Raw genomic sequence first — 23,510 nt, 5'->3', positions numbered from 1 at the left:
AGGGGACGAAGAAACGCCACAAAAGCTGTGCTACCTCTTCTAGTGCTTCCCTTAAATCCTGTATCCTTGCCTAAACAAATTGAGAACTTAATTATGTGTTGTTACTTCCCAGCCATCCATAACCCTTCTTAAGTGCTAGAAATATTATCCAGAGACTGTTATTATAACATTACTTCAATTCTCCTTTTTTGGTTGTCAGTGAGAAGCAAAAAGTTTAGCAAGTATTTGCTGAATTGGGCATAACCCAGAGCGCTGGTCCAGTCAATGCTAACATTCAAGGATTTTACAGATTTTTTTCAAAATATTCACTTGTTTATCTCAAACATGAGAAGTTACTGGAGGTTTCTGAAGTTAGATATTTTAAATTCTAATATAATAATGATTTTACATGTGGTTGTGGCAATTTATGTTGGCATCACATTATTATTAAAGGGTTTTTCTGATTTTATTTTTTACTTTACCCTCTCTGATATCCATGTGAAAAATTATATTGATAATAAAAAGCTGCCAAGGAAGAAAACTGAAATGAACTGCCCTTAAATGAACGTGCCTTTGTAGAGGAGACTCAGAGTTAAATTGCACATCATTTTTACCTGAAGATGAGAGGGTGAATTAAATTGCTACTTTTATGATCATGGATAAACAATGAGATATGAGTCACATGGACTGGTGCCACATTTTCCCTTGATCTGCTGTGTCAGTATCACAGGGAAAATATCTTTCCAAGCATTCAAAAGAAATCTGGGGAAATGCAGTGTACATATTATCCAGTCCCTTCCTTCTTCCATCCATAGAGCCCAGTCACTATGTAGGGCACAGAGGCAAGTGGATGCAGGGCCACTTGCTGGCTGGTGATGACCCAGCTGCTTTCTATCCAGCTCACCCTTTGAAGCACTATCAAGAAAGCCTCTGTTTTTGTCCTACTTTCCAAACAGCAATGGGAAAATATTTTACATTTTGTTCAATATCACACATGGCAAGTACATTATTAGTGTGAAAATGTTCAATGAAGCTCAAGGTCTGCTGTGTCTTTCATGGTCTCTGCATTTTGACTATAATGTTCTATGAGCTATAAAATAAAGGTGTTCAAATAGATCTTTAATTAAAAATTTTTATAACCTCTATAAATACTTTTCATAAATACTTGTATAAACTACCTGTGCATCTTAAGGAAAAAATATTTCTAAGCTCCATCACAGACGATGAGGTCAGAGTTTACTAGGTGAGACCTGGGCAGGGTCCTGTAGGTCCTTGCTACTCCAAATGTGATCCCTGGACTAGCAGCAGCTGCATCACCCGGGAGCTTATTAGAAAGGCAGAATTTTGGGGAGTGGACTTGGCCCAATGGATAGAGCATCCACCTACCACATGGAAGGTCCAAGGTTCAAATCCAGGGCCTCCTGACCCATGTGATGAGCTGGCCCATGCACAGTGCTGATGCGCGCTAGGAGTGCCCTGCCACAAAGGGGTGTCCCCCGCATAGGAGAGCTCCACACACAAGGAGTGCACCCTGTAAGGAGAGCTGTTCAGTACGAAGAAAGTGCAGCCTGCCTAGGAGTGGCGCTGCACACATGGAGAGCTTATGTAGCAAGATGACGCAACAAACGAGACACAGATTCCAGGTGCCGCTGACAAGAATACACGTGGACACAGAAGAACACACAGCAAATGGACACAGAAAGCAGACAACTGGGGAGGCGTGGGGGAGGGAAAGGGGAGAGAAATAAATAAAAAATAAATCTTAAAAAAAAAAAAAAGGCAGAATATTGAGTCTTACTTTCCAAATCTGAATCTGAATTTTCACAAGATGCTCAGGCCAATAAAGTTTGAGAGGTGATGCGCTAGGTGATCCTTAATCTCATCCCTGATCAAGTTACACTGATTTAAAAGAACACTATTTCCATAGAACTCAAATAAAATAGAAACCACTTTAACAAGAGAAGGGCTTTTGTGTAACAAAGTCCAAACAGAATGATGTTAAAGTCCAGAAGGGGAAACGGACTTTGGCCCAGTGGTTAGGGCGTCGTCTACCACATGGGAGGTCCGCGGTTCAAGCCCCGGGCCTCCTTGACCCGTGTGGAGCTGGCCCATGCGCAGTGCTGATGCGCGCAAGGAGTGCCGTGCTCCACAGGGGTGTCCCCCGCGTAGGGGAGCCCCACGCACAAGGAGTGCACCCATAAGGAGAGCCGCCCAGCGAGAAGGAGGAGCAGCCTGCCGAGGAATGGCGCCGCCCACACTTCCCGTGCCGCTGACGACAACAGAAGCGGACAAAGAAAGAAGACGCAGCAAAAAGACACAGAAAACAGACAACCGGGGGAGGGGAGGGGAATTAAATAAATAAAAATAAATCTTTAAAAAAAAAAAAGTCCAGAAGGACTGAAATTATTATATATTATAGAGTGAGAACATGGAACAATAAGAACAACCACACGTTGTTAGGGAACAGAAAATATTGTGGCTGCTATGGAAAACAGTTTGGTCATTCCTCAGAAAGTTAAGTGTAGAATTATCCTATGACTGCAATCCCATTTCTAGGTATTACATATACCCTGAATAATTGAAAGCAGGGACTTAAACAGATATCTACACATCAATATTCAAAGGACATTATTCACAATTGTCAAAAGATGGAAGCAGCCCAGGTGTCCATCAACCTATGAATGAATAAACAAAATATGGCATAGACTTACAATAGAATCTTCTTTGGCCATAAAAAAGAATGAAATTCTAATGCATGCTATAACATGGATGAACTTGAAGACATCATGTTGAGTGAAATAAGCCAGACACAAAAGGACAATATACTGTGATTTCAGTTATGAAATAGCTAGAATTTGCAAATTCATAAATTCAGAAACTGCAAAACAGGTTACCAGGGGCTAGGTAGAGGTGGAGAATGGGAAATTAATGTTTGGCTGGTTGGGAGTTTCCGTTTGGGGTGATTAAAAGTTTTGGCAGTGGATGATGGCGAGGAAGTTACAGTTTGTGAATATAATTAATATCACTAAACTGTATATTAATATCACTAAACTGTATATTAAAAGTGGAAAAAATGGGAAATTTTAAGTTCTACATCAGTTACTGGGGGGTATGAAGAGATCCACAGAATAGTACAACACAAAAAGTGATCCGTAATGTAACGAATGGATTATAGTTAACTGTAAATTATAATAATTTTTTAATCAGTTGGAACAGAAGTATACACTGATACAAAATGCTTAGAACAGGGAAAACTGTATGTGAGAGGGAGATATATGGGAACTCAGTTCTTGTCTCCATGATTTTTCTGTAAACAACAACTGCTAGGATTTTTAAAAATGTTAGTGGCGAGAAGTGGATTTGGCTCAACTGATAGAGCATCCGCCTACCACATGGGAGGTTCAGGGTTCAAACCCAGGGCCTCCTGACCCTTCCGGTGAGCTGGCCCATGTGCAGGGCTGCTGTGCGCAAGGAGTGCTGGGCCATGCAGGGATGTCCCCCACGTAGAATAGCCCCATGTGCAAGGAGTGTGCCTTGTAAGGAGACCTGCCCCGTGACAAAAGCACAGCCTGCCCAGGAGTGGCGCCGCACACACGGAGAGCTGACGCAGCAAGATGATGAACAAAAGGAGACACATATTCCTGGTGCTGCTGACAAGAATACAAGCAGAACCACTGACAAGAATACAAGCAGGAACGTGGGAAAGTGTGGGCTATGGTGTGGAACATGGGACATGGGGTGCAGCAATGCCCGGAGATGTACTCACTAGACGCAATGGATGTGACATGATGATGGGGAAGAGTGTTACTGTGGGGGGTGTGGTAGGGTGGGGGCGGTGGGGGTGAATGGGGACCTCATAATTTTTGAATGTAATATCTTTTTAAAAAAATGAATAAATTGAGTAGAATTTGGAAAATATATAAAAAATAAAAAAGAATACAAGCAGAACTCACAGCAAATGGACACAGAGAGCAGACGGCTGGGGGGACAGGAGTAAGGGGAGAGAGATAAATAAAAAATAAAAATCTTAAAAAAAATGTTAATGGCATGAGTCCTGAAAACAAGGGAAATATCTTAAAAAACAAACAGAGACTCAATATGAGAAAGATTCCCCAAAGTTTCTGAAAGTGGCCATACCTTTGGCATGTTGGATAGTGCAATGTGTCTGCTCTCTCTTCTTATCTTGATTGAGTAGTTGGCTTTAAACAATGGTTCATCAAAGCAGGGAAAAGCCATTCGTGCCTTGGTTGGCTCAAAATCTGTTACTGCAATTGTTCTGTGGAGAGACCCAACCCCAGTAAGAATTCACTGGTGAAACAAAGGAGATAAATAAATATGTACCTTCAGCAAAAGAGCATGTAAAACCTAGTGCTGATATATTTGATTTCTCAAACTACAATCATAGTCAATCCAGATTCTCTCTCTTTGAAGAAAACTAAGGCAAAGAAATATTTAGTGGCTGCCAGCCTCACACAATGTGCTGTGCTAGGCACTTTACCTCTACTAGCTCCTTTAATCCTCATGCCAGAAAAGGGTATTGAGGCTCAGAGAATTTGAGTAGCCTTACCAGAATCCTTAGCTCCTAAATGGCTAAGAAAGGACTCATGTTCAGTCAACTCAACCTCAAAACTGACCAGGAAGTTGTTAGGTTAGAACTCCCTCTAATCCAGAGGAGGCTCCAATCAGACATTCCAATACTTGTAAATGTGATTGACATTTTAGGTTGTGTTCTTCAGAAGCAGGCCCTGATTTATGAAGACAATGCCAGGATAAACAAGTAAGGGAGTGAGAGAAGCAGGTAAGGGAAGAGGAACAAGCCAGGCAAGGGTGCGATTTCAAGGAAAGTCCCAGCCTGATCCTCGGGAGCCCTGGAGTATAAACTACACCTCAGGCTTGCTGCTACCAGAGACAAGTTGCTGGGCTTTGATGCTGCTTTACTGTCATTGCTGACGGTCTCCATGGGGACATGAAATCCCAGAACTTCTAGCTCTCTCTGGTTGCCAGCAAAGTAGCTTTAATTGTAGATGCTCTGATAAATCCCTATCTTCTATCACTTTGATAACGACTGAAATTGTGTTGGTACACATTTATTGTTTGGACTGAAAGCTTTCTCCTCTTCAGGCAGAAGCAAATCTGGGGAGCAGATTTTGATTGGGGAAGGAGGGGAGAGCAGAAAAGTTTAACTGTCAGAGTGTGAGGGGTCAGCAAGGAAAAAAGAGGGGCTGTCTGAATAATTTTGCCTCAGCTGATTTTTCTATGATACAAATGAGAACATGAGGTAAACAAGGTTGGGGGTGTAAATGCTTTGCTTGGGGCCTCACGAAATTATCTGAATTTGGTAGCAGATATAGCAAATGGTCAGGACTTTTAAATGTCTGGTATAATGATCACAAATGGAAAAGTTTTGGTTGTGGTAAACCTACATTAGAAAAGCATAAAATTTAAGGTTCTCTTGGCTACTTACACAATTAATTTTAGCTCTACATGCAAAGTAGTGACTTCCTGCCTCTCAAAAGAACCATTGTTGACTGAATTATTTTTGTTTTAGGTGAAAGTATGTGTATGTGTGTGTGTATGTGTGAAAGAGAGAGAGTCATAAGATTCAGTTGACATTGACCTGTATATAATCCTACATGTTAGACCTAGGTACTAGGTAACTGAGGATGAAGAGAGCTGACTAATCTTAAGAGTCAGAAATAGCCTGCAATAAATGATGGGAGGCATGAGGCAAAGTCCTCAGATCTTAGTCCAAAAATCTAACCCCCTCTTCCAAGTCTCTCACAGCTCCCAAAATGAGATCCCTAAAATGTAGTTCCTTTGGACAGAGGCTTTGTCACTTGAAAAAAATGTTAAAAATGTCATTCCTGGTCACATGGTATCTTAGAATGAGTTGATGGTTTCCTATGCAACTCTGCTGGGCCTGAGAACAGGCCCTCAGAAGCAAAGCTGGATTGAGGGGAAATGTCATCACACTGTGTGTGGAAGAGATAGGTCTAAGGAAGGCCTGTCTCAGTGGAGAGCTGGGGGCTGTGAGGTGGTCACTTGAACCTCCAGAGGGTATGGAGTGCCTAAGAGGGGGAAGGGAAGAGGAGGTATGTGGCAGACATATTGGCTGCCTACCCAAATCCATCCCAATTCTTCCTTTCCAGTGGAATCCTGATTTTGTTCAGGAAGACGATGTGTCCAGATAAAAGGATCACTTCTTCAGACCCCCATAAAATTCAATAGAGTGTATGGCCTTTTCTGGCCAATGGGGTACAAGCTGCAGTACTTGGGTGGGAAGGAGTTGAACTCAGCTGGAATCTTTCTTTCAGCCTTTTTCTCTCCCCCCATTTTTCTCTTCTTCCGGCCTGGAACATGGACTTGATGCCTAGAAGTGCAGCAGTAAGCTTGTGAGTACTAGGAAGAAAGTCATGCACGTAGCAAGGACAGTCGAGCAGGAAGATGGAAGGAGCCTGAGTCCTTGAGAACATTAAAGAGACCATAGCAAATCTGAGTTGCTCTATTTCTGTACTTCTTTTTGCATGAGAAAAATAAAGCCCTATGGGGTTAAGCTGTCGTATTTGGTTTCTCTTACTTGGAACTGAACACAACTGATGAATGGTGGGAGAGTACTGAAAACAGATGCACCCTGGCCCTGGAGAACCAAATCATCCACTTTATAAAGCACCCTTGATTCCTCTCTTTCTAGCATCTCACATAGCCAATGTGTCAACAAACCCTCTATGTTCTACCCACCAGAGTAAATGCCTAATTCAATTACTTTACTCCATAAGCACCACCCCTAGCTTGGCCCAACTCACCATTTCTTGCCTGAACTACTGCAATGACTTCCTCAATGATTACTTGATTTCTAGTTGTTCTTCTCTATAACATATCCTCCATATACATTTGAAATTTATAAAACATGAATCCAATTAGACTTCCCAATGACGTCCCATTGCACCTTAGGAGAAGTTAAACCTCCTTACAAGAGGCACTATGGCTCTATATGAGCTGACTTCTTTCAACTCATACTTCTCAACCTTGCTCACTCTACTCAAGCAACACAGGCCTTCTTTTCTCCATCAGTCCCTATATTTGCTTTTCCTTTTTCTGGGAATATTTCCTTTTTCTGGGATATTCTCATGATTGATTCCTTTCTTTAAAAAATTCAGGTCTCAATTCCTTGGGAAGGAATTCCTTGACCATTCATCTAAATTAGCGCCAATCCCCAAACATTCTTATCCTCTATTACGTCGCTTCGTTTTATTTCCTTATAGCATTTATCACTTACCTTATTCATTTAATTTATTTTCTTTCCTGATTATCTCTTCTACCTCATCTTACCACTATATATTCAGGCCTAGAACAGTGCCAGGTGATACAGCAAGTGCTCAGGACATATATGTTGATTATTTACATCATATTTCTCAATTTTAAAGAATGGTCTGTCCTCTTGGTTTTGAGTCATACTGTTCCCTGTATAATGAACATTCTGCCTTCCTCTCTTCCAACCCAAATCTCACTTTTCCATCTGGTCCCAGATCAAGAAGCACCTCTTTTAAGCAGCCTTCCCTATTTCTACTCTTTCTTATCTGACCAGCCCTTCCTCTGGCCCATAGAAAGATCTGTCTTATCAGAGTCATACACTTGACTCTCCTTCTTCTAGTTATTCTCCCCCCAGCTGTTTACATCTCTGCATACTGCTTTCCTATCTCTACTGAGGACTAGTTAAGGAATGGCAGAGCCTCTCCTTTTGTGTTTCCAACAGCTTACTCCGTCTTTCATAAATGACTGCTGAAGAATGCTATAGACAGAAATGTAACCCACAAGGAAAGCCTCACAAGAGACCATGACAGGCTGGAGCACTGCCTTACCTTGTTTCACCACCAAGAGTTCTGTATATGCTTTTATAAAACCCTTTGAAGCCATCAGCTAACTTGGCTTGGAAGTCTATAGTCATGTAGTATCTCATACCAGCCATAAGTTCGTCTGGAACCAGCAGTGCAATTTGTTGATGAGCAGGATAAGTCAAAACATTCAGTTTTCTTCCGAGTTTGTGGTATCTCAAATCATCCTCTGACTGCAGGGTAGCATTCAGAATTTCAAGATCTTTGCTGTGTAAGATGATAAATCGGGTGGCATCTCTGACCAATACCTCAATCTTCTCAGATGCAGCAAAGTCCAGGGATGTAAGATTTGGGTGGACAAGAAGGTCATAGTGGAGGGGAATAACCATATGAGGGAGCCTAAGCTCCCGCCAAGGAAATGGCTCCCCATTGGTGGCTACTGGGAAAGCCCCAGGGTCCTTGTTGAGCTGATGAGTAGATGGCACTGAGAACTGAGAACAAATGCATATTTTGGGCAGGATGATTGCTGAGCAGTAAAGTCCTATGTAAATACTAAATATTAGTTTTCTGTGTAAATAAGCCATTGCAAAAGAAGGGAGCACTAACTGATTCTCTAGAAGACTAATTAATCTCCAGGCTAAATCTTACAGTTCTCCATGGCACTGCTTTGGCTCCAGTTACATCACACAGAATGTGGACAATATGTTTCAATAAATGGATTTAATCTAGAAGGAAAAAAAGTTATAGGATGAAGAAAAACATTTCAATCCACAAATAAAATCTTAAAAATAGAGGGATTTAAGTGAATGAGGGAAAACTTGTTCTCTGTCAGAATCAGGCCAAATATTGAGCTATTGTCTGGTTACTACAAATAAAAATTCTGTAGACTTCAAATGCAAAGATCCTGCCCTAAAATGACATAACTAAAAGCATCTCCTGATTATACCTTGATTTGGACACTTTTATGGCCTCAGAACTGTAAGCTTGTAAACTAATAAATCCCCATTGTAAAAGCCAACCCATTTCTAGTATATTTCTCAGCAGCCTTTAGGAAACTAAAACAGACTTATTCCATGGCTACTAGTTTGTAAAGGATGCTGGTCCAGCTGGGTGCTTACCCTTGGTTTATTTTTATATTTAAAAACCTATGGAAAGAAAATTTGATTCTCTAATAGTCTTAAAATATTTTAAAAATTATCCTCTTCACCTTATGGTACTTTTGAAAACAAAGTTAAATTGGATTGAATTCATTGCCTCTGTAATACAGAGCTAAGACCATTTCTTCCTAGGAGAAGGGTAAAGTTACAAAATTTAAATGGAATTAGGACAAAGAAGGTAGCTAATTTGGGTGATTCAGTGCTGTCTCTCACCCTGCCATTTGTCCCCAATTACCTCCTCCCTGCTCCAACTTAGACCATGAATGACTTTCTTTTCTTATTAAGTCCTTGAGAGTTAATTACCAAAACAGTTACATCAATCTCAAATTTGCAATATTAATACAGATCAATAGACATTGTTAAAGGTATCAAAAAAGAAGAAAATAATGTTTAAATGATGATATTCCTCTTTCCTTTATTGTACAAGCATTAAATTAAATTATTACCAAATAACAATATTCCAAGACCCCCTGATACATAAAATCATAATTGGTCTAGTAGCTTGAGTTTCTGATGGCTTGAAAAATGAGATTACTGATTAGATGGGCCTGGGCTATTGCCATCAGATGTCTGGATTCCACATTTAAATGTATTATCTTAGGCAAATTTCCTGATTTTTTGAGCACAGCTTTCCTCATGTATAAAAAAGTGTATAATAATTGTATCTTTCTCATAGGATTGTTGAGAGGGTTAAATAAAATAATTTATGTGAAGAATTTGGCACAGCATATTGGAAGCATGTAATGAATGCTTGATATTAAGTTATTATGTGGTTGTTATAATTTGCATTTCCTGGCTTAAATTAGGGAGTAGTTCTACCTCTACTTGTACTAGGCACTAGAATGTATTTTATTGGCATGAGTGGAGAAAAGGACCTTGATATTTACTTGTATAGTCTTTAACTATAGAACTGGCAAGGATTTAAAATGCCATCTATTGCAAGTCCTTAGTGTTCAGATGAAGAAACATACTTAAAGAGGGTGAGTGACTTCCCCAAAGTCGCACAGGAAGTTTGGAACAGAATCAGGTCTAAAATACAACTCTTTTACTTCCAGGTGTGGAATACTTTCCACTATACTACACTGACATTAACTAGGATTGTAGTGAACAAAACATTGGATAAAAGGCACAAGAACTGCAACAAGCATTTGGAAGAGCTAAAAGATATACATAAATGTATTTTTAAAAGTCAGTTAAGTAGATTTGCCAGTCAAGTCTGATCCTTAACTGCACACACTTTCCAATTTAGTCATGCCAAATTCAACCATTTCCACAGAGCCTCACCTTAGACTCCAAACCGCCCCAGTATAGCAGTTGCGTACCTTTAGTTTTGGTCAATATTCTCTCTGAAAAATTCTGATCTTAAGACAAACCCAAGAGAAATATCGGCCTGTTACCTTAATCCACGCTGTTGCAGTTTTGAAGAGAGGGTGAAAGGTTTTGCTTTCACTTTCTCACTGGTAAGAGCTATTTGCCCACTTCCTGATTAAAGCACTAGCTTTTTCATTATCATGGAGATGTGAATGGGCTTTAGGAGAAAAGCTTTAATACAAAGGGCAAGGGAAACTTTCTGTAGAACGCACTAAGTGGCTTCAGAGAAAAAGCCAGACGGTTGTATGACAGCGTCTGGCTCCAGAATCCTCAGTAACTGCTTCTGTCCCTGCCGCATCCCTTATCCCCAGATATAAGGCTCGGAAGGACCCAGGCTCATGGTATTTTTCTACAAGTTATTTTACGATGTGCTCCTGAATGCCTCACTGTGCTGTGTCCTTAATGCCATGAAACCTGACCTCTGCCCTTTCACCCCAGGAAGCGACTCTAAGGGTACCACGGATCTCCCTGTCAGCTTTAAAAAAATTTTTTTTTAAATTTATTTTTAAAGGACACATAGATCACACAAAATGTTACATTAAAAAGTATAGGGGGTTCCCATATGCTCCACTCCCCACACTCTCCACTTTTCCCACATCAACTACCTCTTTCATCAGTGTGGCACATTCATTGCATTTGATAAATACATTTTGGAGCACTGCTACACAGCATGGATTATAGTTTACATTGTAGTTTACACTCCCTCCCTGTCCATTTACTGGGTTATGTCCTGCATCTATCCCTGAAATATCATTCAGGACAACTCCAATTCCCGAAAATGCCCCCATAACACACCTCCTTTTCTCCTCTCCCTGCCCTCAGCAACAGCCCGGTCAGCTTTAATGCCTGTATCAAAGGGGATAATCATTGGCTTTTCTGCATCTGTAACCTCTTGTCTCCTGGGCATAGCGGGACCGTGCCCCTCCCTCATCTCCGGTTCTCTCCTCACCTCCAGGCTGACTTGTGCCTCTTCCTCCTGACCCTGAACCTGGGCCGTCCTCAAAGACAAATCCTCTGCCCTCTGCTAAGTTCTTCCTTCACTTGTTCCTTCAGAGTGTATGTGCAGGTGCAAAGATTTAATCTTTATCCTCACAGATTCCCTCATCCCTCTTTCCTGTTCTGATCTCTCTCTGCCTCCAGGGTCAGGCTGCTGCAATTCCAACAGCCTGCTGGACTTGAGCTAGGCGGGTATTTCAGCAGAGGGGTGGGAGGATCAAGGAGTGTTAGAACATTTAACACCTCAAACAACGTCTTCTTTCCCCAAGTCAGGGCCTTTTGCTTTTGTTTTATCTCTTTTAAGCCTTAACTCATTATTTATGCCTGGCCCATATAGTTATTTTGATTCTGTCTCCTCCCAGTGTGTTACCAAGTCCTTTTAATCTCTTTGTATCCAACTTTTAAACTGTTAATTCCTATGATTATTAAAAGAGCCCAGAGCCTCACCAATGACCTTCAGGCAGGTCTCCCTGACTTCTCTAGTCTGCTGTCCCCAGATTGATCTTCCAACTACTGTTTGATCATTCGATCCTCCTTAAAACCTTTGCCTGGTTTTCTCTGTTTACCCGGGGAGATGATGGGCGGCTAACAGCAGCCAATGGGCCACACGAGCCTCTCGTGCGCTGCCTGGTCACCTTGTTGAGATTCTAGTGTATGAAAAGGCAGTGCCCCTAACAGGTGTTATTCCTGAGTGAAAGGTAAGATGCTTAGCCCTTGTTGCATTACAGACCCTCTTCATGCTCTTGTATTAACTTGCCTTGCCCTGGTGTGCACTTGAGCTTGTAACCTGTCCTTTGGCCTAACGTGCAAATGCTGCCATGAGTAGGTAGGTCCCTGTGAACTCCCAAGTCTTAATTTCTTTTTTTTCTCTCTGTCTATAGTTTGTCATTTCAACTTGGATGAACAATTTGATAAAGTATGACAGCAAAAAAAGCAAGGAGGTAACCTTGCACAAGACTGAATGGGGTCCCTCTGAGTGGCATTGTGTGTGGTAGATGGGTACCATGAGGGAATGGGGAATGGCTGGAAACGGGCCAGTGGGGAAAAGGAGGAGGAGGAGAAGGTCCTAGGGGCCTATTCTTGTGACTCTAATGCTGCAGGGGCTGGGGAGGGGAAGGAAGCTGGAGGTAGTCCTGGGACATTCCCTGTCACGGGGCCCAGTCCACTGGTGTGGGATGGCATTCCAAAGCTCTCCCCCTTTCCCTGCCCCCGATAGAACAGAAGTGGTGATGGAGAAGGAGGAAGCAGGGCCATCGGACTGAGCTACAGAATCCTAGATAGTCGAGTAGGATACAGGCGACTGCATAGTTTATTTATTTATTATTTTTTTAAAGATTTATTTAATTTATTTCTCTTCCCTTTCCCCCCATTGTCTGCTCTCTGTGTCCATTCGCTTTGTGTTCTTCTGTGTCTGCTTGCATTATCCGGTGGCACTGGGAAACTGTGTCTCTCTTTTGTTGTGTCATCTTGCTGCATCAGCCCTCCATGTGTACGGTGCCACTTTTGTACAGGCTGTGCTTGTTTTACATGAGGCGACTCTCCTTACGGGGTGCACTCCTCGCACATGGGGCACCGCTATGTGAGGGAGCCCCAGCATGGCACAGCACTCCTTGCGCGCAGCAGCATTGTCCATGGGTCAGCTCACCACATGGCTCAGGAGGCCCTGGGGATCGAACCCTGGACCCTCCATATGGTAGGTGGATGCTCTGTCAGTTGAGCCACAACAGCTTCCCTGCATAGTTTATTTAAAACCATGTTCTTCACCTCTCTTACTCCAAAAGGAATTTCTAACATTTTTTTTTCTTTGAGCTTCGTATGCTCCCTCACACATTTTTCTTTTCTCTGATAAGAGAATAGCTGGGGGGTGTTCGTTGCTTAGGGAATTCTTTCACATTGTCCTGGCCTTGTGAACTATCTCTGGCCTTGTGAACTATCTCTTGCTTAGAGACCCTCCTTGGCTCTATCTAAAACAGTAGCTTTCCTTCCAAATCCACTCACTCCTGATCCTACCCAGTGTCTATCCTCTTAGCCTGCTTTATTTTTTCTTCTTAGCATTTATCAATTCCCACTACTTCATTCTATATTGTTTGGTTGTTTGTTTGTATTAGCTGCCTCCCCCACTAGCACATAAGCTCCTAGCAGACATGGACTTTGTCTACTTTGTTCCCTGTGTATCCCCACAGCCTAGAGCAGAGCCTGGCGTAGAATAGGCCCTCAGTAAGTATCTGCTGCATGGGTAAGTACATTTCCAATATTTTCAGTTTTTCCTTTTCAGTTTCCCTACACTTGCTCTGTGCTTCTTGAAAGTCTGCATACTTTACATTTCTGGGTGGGCCCAGCATTTTCCCATCTTTACTGAAGCAGCCACTCTGTGAAATACATTGCTCTCAGTGTCCTTGGAAATCTACTGATCACAAGGCAAATACCACCTCCAGGAAGTCACTCTGGAAGGAACCCATGCTTCCTTTCCAGTGCCTGACCATAAGTATTTGTTAGATCCATTCTACTGGCCTTTAGCTTGCCCTACCATGCTTGTGTCTTACATCCCTCCTTAAAAGATCACTTCCTTAAGGCCAAGGGCCAAGTTACCTCTCTCTAGCACCAAGCAGGGTGTCTATATGGTAGGTCCGCAACAAACAGGTAAGAATAAACAAGCTAAAGTGAATTTTCCAAAGAGTTGAAATTTAGTAGTCAAAATGTTTTAAAGATTTTACTAATTTTTAACTCTTTCTCATATATATTACATGTTTCCATCCTCTGAAGGTGTTGTGACAGTTTGAATTTTGTGAATCCCAGCAAGAAATGATGTTCTTCCACTGGTCTGTTCTTGTGGGTGTGGTACCCTTTCATGGCACTAAATTCAGCTAAAGGGCCTTTGATTAGATCACTTGATAAGATCACTTAAGGGCTTTGGATTTGACTGCCAGTGAGGGTGAGCCAGCTTGGTTCTCCGTCCTCTGCTGGGTCTGATATAAACAGTGACACAGAGAGACAGACCCACAGGAAAAGGAAGCTGCTATATTGATCCTGCCATGTGAAAGGAAGGACTTCAGGAAAACAGAGGAACCCTGAGGGCTGAGAGAGGTCCCAGAGTCTAGAACCAGCAGAGCACAAGACACAGAAGGAGGCTCTGAGGGCCTGGGCGCATGGATCAGACCCAGGCTCGGGAGACAGCACTGCCGTACGCCTGACTGCTCACAGCTGAACTCAGGAAGAAAGCAGAGCAGCTGAGACTGATAGGAGACAAGCCCCCTACCTACAGCTGAGCTCCACAGATGGCAGATTCTGGAGGAGAAGGCAGAGACCCTCGCAGAGATGGGTGGCTGCCTTACCACATGGCAGGACCCCTGAATCGATGGTAACTGACTATGGGGAGAAAGCTTCTCTTAAGGATGCCTTGATTTGGACATTTCACAGCCTTGAAACTGTAAGGTTTTACCCTAAATGAAATCCCCATTATAAAAGCCAACCCATTCCTGTACTTTGCATCAGCAGCCCTGTGACAAAGTAAGAGAGGTATTCTCAACAGATTGAAGTCTTAATAACTCAAGGTTCTTAATATAATCTGGATCTAAAATTAAGAAAATTGGTTTTGAGCTCTCATCTTAAAACAAGTCATTTACTCCTCTCCATATAGACAATTGTCATGTTCAGAATCAACTCGAGACATATGTGAAAAATAGTTTGTGAATGTTTTATAAACTTTTAAGAGGGTCACATGAACCAGTTGCTTTTATAAGTAAGATGCCGCCCTTAAGAACAATGAGATGAAATAAATAAATAACCCCATGTTGCTATGTCTTTGAAGTCTTATAGGTACTATAATAGGTTTATTCTAGCTCTTCTATTATGATAAGATTTTTTTTTAAGATTTATTTATTTATTTATTTCTCTCGCCCTCCCCCACCAGCTGTCTGCTCTCTGTGTCCATTCGCTGTGTGATCTTCTGTGACCACTTCTATTCTTTTCAGCAGCACCGGGAATCTGTTTCTTTTTGTTGTGTCATCTTGTTGTGTCAGCTTTCCGTGTGTGCGGCACCATTCTTGGGCAGACTGCACTTTCTTTAGCGCTGGGCGGCTCTCCTTAGGGGGCACACTCCTTGCACATAGGGCTCCTCTACATGGGAGACACCCCTGCGTGGCATGGCACTCCTTGCATGCATCAGCGCTGCGCATGGGCCAGCTCCACACGGGTCAAGGAGGCCCGGGGTTTGAACCACAGACCTCCCATGTGGTAGATGGACGCCCTAACCACTGGGCCAAGTCTGCTTCCCATGATAAGATTTTTATTTGCCTCTTGTTGCTACTTTCAGCTATCCTTACCCTCCACCTAGTCTGGTCTCTCAAGGCTGTTCATTCTAATGTCCTGCAAACTGACAAAATGAGAAAATGAAGCTAGTTGGACATTATTTCAGGTATTCAAATGCCTTAAAAATGATTTCCTAATGCTGCCTGAGTTTCGGGTGGTGAGATTTCAAGATAGATGGCTTCCTGACAAATGAAATGTTAATGAATCTCCTCTTTTTTGCTAGCATGGCTATTGAATTTCCTCCTCTTAGCACTGGCACAGTGCCACCTCAGTCCATGCTCGATGCTTGTCACGTTCAATACCCAGCCTACTTAGAGATCTTTAAAAAATGCATCTTCTTTTCTACCACCCATTTCTTTTCAAAGGATACTTGAAAATCCGTTAAAAGTAAAGAGACATACCACAGAATTATTTCTATGCCTCTCTTCATTTTCAAATAAACTAGAGGGAGAGACTATACTATGGTGTTTAAATTTTTAATTTAAAGAAAAAAATGAGTCTCTGCTAGTACAAGGAATCAGGGCCTTATCCAAAATATGAGTGATGGGAAGGGGGAATTCAACAAGTAAATGCATCCTGTAACTTCTTTAAAACTCATTCCATCTCTACAGAAAATAAAACAGCATAATGTCCATTTTAAATCACTAGTTGACAGGAAGATGACTTTTAAAACTTGATATCTTTAGCATACTTTTTACAGACATTAACTAAAAATGAAAAAACCCCAGGACAATACGGTAATAAAAATCTTACATTTCTAAGGTAGAACAGATTATTAAAGTTGGCATTAGACAACATTTTAAATTCTTAAGAACGAAGTGAATAAATTTGGTGTTTCTATTGTTTTCAAATTAAAGATTACCCAAATAACTGGTGACACATTTTCAAAAAGGAAAAATGATGGCAAAATGAACCAGAGTGATTCTGAGCTTCTTATATTTTGAAAGTGAACGCTCTGTTTCAAACTGATAAAACCAAATCAGCACCGCCTAGAGATCTAAATAAAATATATGTATAAGGACTTCCACTTCTGACAGATACATTGCAATAAGGACTGGATTTACCCTAACCCTTGAAACCACCAAAAAAATGGACAAAAATAAATGAAATGACAATGTACAAGACTGGATATCAGACAACCAAGGACAATGCTCCCTGAGAAGGAGGTGAGTCCCAGTTTTCTGCCTTAAGAGAGTTTCCTCTTTTAAAAAAAAAGATTTATTTTTTTATTTATCGCCCCCCCAATTGGCTGTTGTCCATTTGCTGTGTGTTCTTCTGTGTCTGCTTGTCTTCTCTTTAGGTGATGCTGGGGACAAATCCTGGGACCTTCTGGAGTGGGAGAGAGGCACTTAATCTCTGTGCCACCTCAGCTCCTTTGTTGGCTGTGTCTCTTATTGTCTCTCCTCTGCATCTCTTTTTGTTGTATCATCTTGCTGTGCCAGCTCTCTGCTCTAGGCCAGCTTGCCACATGGGCCAGCTTGCCTTTACCAGGAGGCCCTGGGACTCGAACCTGGGACCTCCCATCTGGTAGACAGAAGCCCAACCACTTAAGTCACATCTACTTTCCAAGAGAGTTTCCAGGCTGGGAGGGGCACCTGAGGAAGAGCTCAGCAGACCTCTTATTATTTTTCTTTTCAGAATTATTTGGCAACTTTATTTCTTAAGAGGGTCAAAGTTGCCTCCAAACCTAATTTGATGTTTTATTACTAAAAGCAAAGACCAGTATGATACAGTATTACTCCAGAGGAATTAAAGGAAGATCTTTAGGGTTGCTTCACCCACATTCATTTATGAATGGATAACTTCCCTAGCTCAAAATGCTTTAGGGAGACACTGCTACCACTGCATGATTCTTTATTGTTTGAAAAGTGCCTGAAAGCTTGGGCATCAAAAAGACACCCCAATAACATGTGTCTAAACTGCAACTTCTGGTTAATATGACTAAAGCAGTTACATTATAAGAAGTGCTGAAGGTATGTGATGTCTTTCCCAGCACAGAGGTGGCATAGTTCCTCACCAGATGGTGTCACCACACCTTAGCCACCCATGATTAAGTTTCCCTTTTCCTGAGTTACAGGGACATTGGGTCCCTGCATGACTGTAAGCTGAGCAGCACTGGGAGGGCATCCAGGGGCAGGAGGAGAAATGTTGCCAGCAGTTATCCCAGCTCTAAATCTGGTGCTTGTATCAGCACTGCCAGGTGGATAGATGGGACTAACTGGATAATAAGCCAAAGCGATTGTGGAACCCAAAGGTCCAACGGCCACAGACTGGGCCACGGGAAGATAGAGCGAGGCACCAGGAAGTGCAGCTGACATAGTAGGGCTGTGGCAACACCTGTGCGCCCAAAACGTGGATGATCGAGCTCTGAGTAAGCAGATGGAGCATCAGTATAGAGTGGAGCCTGAGGAAGATGGAGGGTCTGAGGGTACCCGGGATCCCCAGGAGGCTGCACAGGGTAGGCTGACTGCATTGGATAGTGACCTTTGCTGTTCGTGATGGCTGTAGGTTCAGTTCAGCTGGAGGTCACACCCAGCAGACTTTCTGAGTTGAGGAGATGGACCTGAGAGTCTGGGACAACAAGGAAACTAGAGTTTATAAAGCAGAGTTCCAGAGAGGAGAAAGCTGCACAGAAAGCTCTGGAGATCTGCTGAGGGTTCTGCTGGGTATTCAGCTGAGCACTGATCAGCACAGATCTGTGGGGAAAACACCAGCACCAGGATGGAACCACCCGAAATAATTTAAGATAACAGTCCTGGCATCCACACAGAGATGGACATGGTGCCTGTGCCCAGCGGCTAGGATGGAAAACTTCATGATGCACTGGCAGTGGATAGAGCACACAGAATAATCTTGCCTCAGGGGTGGGGAAGAAGTAGCCCTGGATAAAGCACTGCTCCAGTCTCACCTAACACATCTTAAGAGCAAGATCCGAAAAGATCCAACTGCTGCTAATTAACTTCAATTCATCCCAGAACAAAGCTCAAGAATATTCATGGTAATTTTTAAAAGTTGATATTTACCACCCAACTAGGGTAGAAAGGTGGGGGCAGTAGTTTATGGTTTAATACCCCAATCCTCTCTTTTAATTCACTAATTTTCTCTCTTGAATATGCCCAGTCTAGATTTTACCTAGTTCTGTTTTTTCATTGACTATATCTTCTTCATTTCCAGGGGGTTCTTTTTTCCATAACCTCCTTTCAGCAAGAAGGAAAGTTGACCCAGAGGGAAAAACAATAAAATAAGAGGTTAAAACTTTAACTATTTGTTGTCTATCTGGGTTCACTTCCTGATATACACTAATGCCAATCTGTGACACGGGTTTCAAAGAGCACCGTGGAAGGAAACAGGAGGCAGACGTTAAAAAGCCAAGCCTCAGATGTGTTTTCAGACTGAAAGACTCTGAGGTGTCTTAGCATTATGGCAAAAGGCGTGACTATGATAATGAATGGAGCGGTCTGCAGTGACCAAGTCTGGGGTGGTATTTGGTTGACATGGGCAGAAGTTGCTTGCTTAGTCAAAGGACGTGCGTATGAAAATGGCGGCCCTGAGATGATGAGGGCATGATTTTTAGTATTACGTGGAACTATAGGTTACTATCATTTGAAGTTCTGTAATATTGTACAAGTCTAGAGGGCCAATTCTGACTGAAACAGGTATTATCTAGGAGAAGAAAAACCAGAACTGAGGTGTGATGACTCAGGGTTTCTCATTAATAAACATGAGGGGCTGTTAGCTGGATCATCAGACCGCTAAGCTGCAAAAACAGGAAAAGAATTGGGTGTGAGGTCGCAAGACTATCTGTTCCTTTGCAATGACAAGGGAAGGCACCTGGGTTACAGTTCAGTATTCTGTACATACGGTTTTTTAGACACAGTCAGTTCTTGGTAGATATTGGCTACTGATATACTTTTTTTTTCTTTTAACTTTATAGTATGAAGAACAAGGTGGAGAAGTTTGCCTAACCAGATATCGGGACTGATGTTATAAAGCTACAGTAACTGAAAAAGTGTATTGATGTAAGGTTAGATAAATAGCTAGTATAGAACAAAGTGTCCAGAAACAGGCCCAAAGACATGGGAATGATTAATGACAGCAAGTTTTGTAGATCAGTGAGGAAATGAGGAATACACAGTAACTGGTACTGGGACAACTGGTTACTTACATGGAAACAAATGAAATTGGATACTTACTTCACATCATCAATGAAAATGAATTCCAAATGGTTAAAAAACTTAAAAGTGAGGGGGAAACCCAGGAAAAAATTTAGGAGGATATTATAGGTTATTTTTGGTATGTCCTTGAGATAGGGGATCATCACTAGGAATTATAATTTTTCATTTCATATGTTAATTCATCTTGAGGATTCAAAATCTTTGAGATTTCTTCAATAAAAAAGGAGGAATAGAAGGAAGGCAAGAAATATCATTGCACTAAACATAAGCATAAACATTTTATCTCATTTAATCCTAAAAACTACCCAATGTAATAGGAATTAATTTCCCCCTCCTAAGATGGCTCCCTTACCTGTTTGCTCATTGTTTTTGCTTGTTGGTTTTGCTTCTTGTCTGCTCATTGCCTGCCTTATTGCCTGCTTGTTTTTTGCTCATTGTCTCCTCATTTTTTTTTTTCTCATTGTCTGTTTGTTTTTTCTTTAGGTGGTACCAGGAATGGAACCTAGGACATCCCATGTGGGAGGCAGATGCTCAACTGCTTGAGCCACATCTGCTCCCTGCTCATTTGTTTTTGCTTGTTGTCTGCTTGTTATTTGCTCACTATTTTTGCTCTCTGTTTTTGCTCGATGTCTGCCCATTGTATGCTCATTGTTTGTTTATCTTCTTTAGGAAGCACCAGGAACCAAACTTGGGACCTATCGTGTGGAAGATGGACATTAAACTGCTTGAGCCACATCTGCTCCCCCTATATTTTAATCTCATTTTAAAGGTGAGGGAAACAGAGCTCAGCGAAGTAGTGTATATTGCCCAAGGAGTATAGCTAGTAGGTGGCTACTGGGGGTGAGGTCACAAGGTGGGCTTATTTGCAGTTCTGGAACATCATCGTTTGTCTATCACTCTACCTGTGGGTCTGTTTTGTTGTTTATTAATTTTGTTCATGTGGTCTTGAGTCCGCACTTGCCTGTCTTTTATTGTTTGTTGAAACTTGTGTTAGAAAAACTATTTATAGAACTACTTTGAGGTTTGGGGTGATGTCTGATCACCTTACAAGAGCTGCATAGTGTTGAAGGTCACAGACTGCTGAGTGGTTATCACCACACGCCTGTTCAGCCTTCCCTACCCAGGGCTCCTCATGTCCTTCAGCTCTCTTCACAGGCTGCCCCAACAGGCATCTGACTGTGTTCTTGACATGTGAATGAGGCTTCAAAACAACCTTCCCCAGTGTTTCCCTCCAGCCAGATTACAGCTCCTAAGGCTCTCTTCTATAGAAACCCCTCTCTTACCCCTCTAAAAATCTGTAAACTAAGTGCAAGTGGGTGGGCTTGTGGGTAAACTACACATATTATTTGTAAGCTAATTCCTAACTTTTTTCTAAGAAGAAATAACAGCTTCTCTCTTTCCACTGATGTCCCTTGTTTGTATCTCCCTTAACAGCAAACCCTTGGTATAGAACTGGTCAGTGTAGGGGAAGGTGATGGGTATATATCTTTAAATAAACAGGTACAGAAGCCACAGATTGCAGCTTTTTTAAGGCCATTTGTGTGTACTCTAACACCTATCTTTCTGAATTACATTGAAGTTTGCAAAATAAGACTGGTCACCTTACCCTCAGAACAAAGCGACTTTGAGTTACCCTACTTATGAATTTGTAATTCCATAGCAATGACATTTAATAGCTAAACAAAAAATGCTTTTAACTGAGAAAGAGCAAAAGCAGTAGAAGCTTCATCTAATGTTGAAAATTTTAACTACAGAGAATCATTTGTCCTAAAGCTAACTTTTTATGCAAACATATATCCTGTCAAATCACACAATCCAGAAAGCAATTAGATCCATTTATCTAATACAAAACCCAAACCCAAGATAACCAGATTTATAGGTAGGCTTGGATTTCTGAAATGTGAAGTAGAGGACTGGGGATCAGAACTCCTATGATTCTATTACTCTAATTTGGGTACCTGAATAACTATACTTTAGAAGTATGACCTGGACAGTGATTTTCAAAGTATGGCACCTGACACAGTATGAGCAGCACCTCAGAATCTGTTAGACATGCAAATTCTTGGGCTATCCCAAACCTAATTAATCAGAAACTATAGAGTGAGGCCTAGAAATCTATATTTTAACAAACCCTCCAACTAATTCTGATTAGTTCACAATCTTGAATAAATCTGCCTTTGTTTATATTCCTGTTAGATTCTTTAATAGCTGGGTGGCTTTGTGCAAGGCACTTACTTCTCTAAGTTTCAAGTTCTCCAACTGTCATATGGAGTAAGTATAGTACAAACCTCATGGGTTATAGTGAGAATTAAAAGAGACAGGCCAAGGATTGTGGGAACTTGGTGATGGACTAACAGGCAGAACTGAGTGCTCTCACAAAAACAACAGAAAAAGAGCTGTGATGGTTAGGCTATGTGTCAACTCGGCCAGGTAATTGTGTCCAGTTGTTTGGTCAAGCAAGCACTGGGCTAACTGTAATACAAGGGCATTTATGGACTTTAGTCACCATTGACTTTACTGCAGTGGTAAATAGATAGCTGATTACAATTACATCAATCAAGGAGACTGCCATCAGCAATGAGTAACACTTTAATTTATCCAATGTTGAATGCCTTAAAAGGGGAAGTGATTCCGGCATTGAGTGAGAATTTGCCAGCTTGTCTTTGGACAGCCAACATCTCCCAGAACTCACCAAGAACCTTCACTGGACTTTTATTGGAGCCCCAGGTTGCTGTCTGCCTGCAGAACCTGGACTTGTGCATCCTCATGGTCATGTGAGAGAGTCTTATAAAATCGCATACTATTGACAGATATCTCTTGTTGATTCCATTTCCCTAGAGAACCCTGACTAATACAGTTTGGTACCAAGAGTGGGGTAGGAGCTTACAGATACCAGGCCATAAAGCATAAGTTACTTCCCTCACCAACGTCTATTTTCAAATGTTGGAGCAAGATGGCTGCCAATGTCCGTGAGGGTTCAGGCTTCCTGGTTTCCTCTGGGCTCAGCTCCTCTGTTTCCTCCACAAGGTCAGCTTTAGACTCTGAGGCTCTCTAGGCCTTGCCTCTCTCCACAAGGTCAGCTGTAGACTATCAGATGAATGGCTCTGTCTCTCTCCCTGGGACTCCAGCTTCAGCATCAAACTCCAACATTAAAAGCCCTTAACTCTGCCTTTGCCATGCCTTTTATCTAAGAGTGGATGGGGACTCAATGCCCCAATACCAGCACAAGAGGTTTACATAATTACTTAATCAAGTAAACCTCTGAATCCAATATAATTTCACATGTCCAGAGGAAAAGACCAGTTTACAAACATAATCCAATATTTGTTTTTGGAATTCATCAATAATATCAAACTGCTACAAGAGCCAAAAGCTGTCCAAGGGACCTGCTTTGGGAGTCAGCAGATCAGAACAGGGCTACACAGCTACTGGAAGGGTGAGGGACAGAGAGACGAAGAAGCTGAAATGGCAAACGTGAGGTACCAAGACCCATGTAGCTGGGAAGGGCTTCCCTCTCCCACATCCAAGATACTAAGTGAGGTAAAACACCTGACTTATTGCACCCGAGAGGGGAGCAGACATCTTCTATCCTGCCAGCAGTTTCAAAAGAAAAGGGAGGGGAGGTTGAGATGGTTTTCTTCAGCGAATTCGATCAGTTGAGCCAGCTCTGAATCTCTGATCTGAAGATTCAA

General features: G+C 41.9%; 1 protein-coding gene and 1 pseudogene across 1 annotated transcript in view; both read right to left on the bottom strand.

Annotated features, from left to right (window-relative positions):
• Positions 1-8,444, bottom strand: part of ERAP2 (endoplasmic reticulum aminopeptidase 2) — a 52,509-nt gene extending 44,065 nt beyond the window's left edge. The window contains exons 1-2 of the mRNA XM_023588074.3: positions 7,839-8,444; positions 4,117-4,255 (exon numbers count right to left, since the gene is read on the bottom strand). Coding sequence (XP_023443842.1) covers positions 4,117-4,255; positions 7,839-8,395 — 696 coding nt within the window. The 5' untranslated portion in view covers positions 8,396-8,444. The remainder of the gene's footprint in view (positions 1-4,116; positions 4,256-7,838) is intronic.
• A 9,021-nt stretch (positions 8,445-17,465) lies between these two features.
• LOC101439678 (uncharacterized) lies at positions 17,466-22,586 on the bottom strand (annotated as a pseudogene).
• Positions 22,587-23,510: the final 924 nt, after the last annotated feature.

This window comes from Dasypus novemcinctus, chromosome 2 (assembly GCF_030445035.2).
Source record: "Dasypus novemcinctus isolate mDasNov1 chromosome 2, mDasNov1.1.hap2, whole genome shotgun sequence".
In the NCBI taxonomy this organism is placed as follows: domain Eukaryota; kingdom Metazoa; phylum Chordata; class Mammalia; order Cingulata; family Dasypodidae; genus Dasypus; species Dasypus novemcinctus.
Note: the sequence above shows the minus strand (reverse complement) of the source record. Positions and strands in the feature narration are given on the sequence as shown.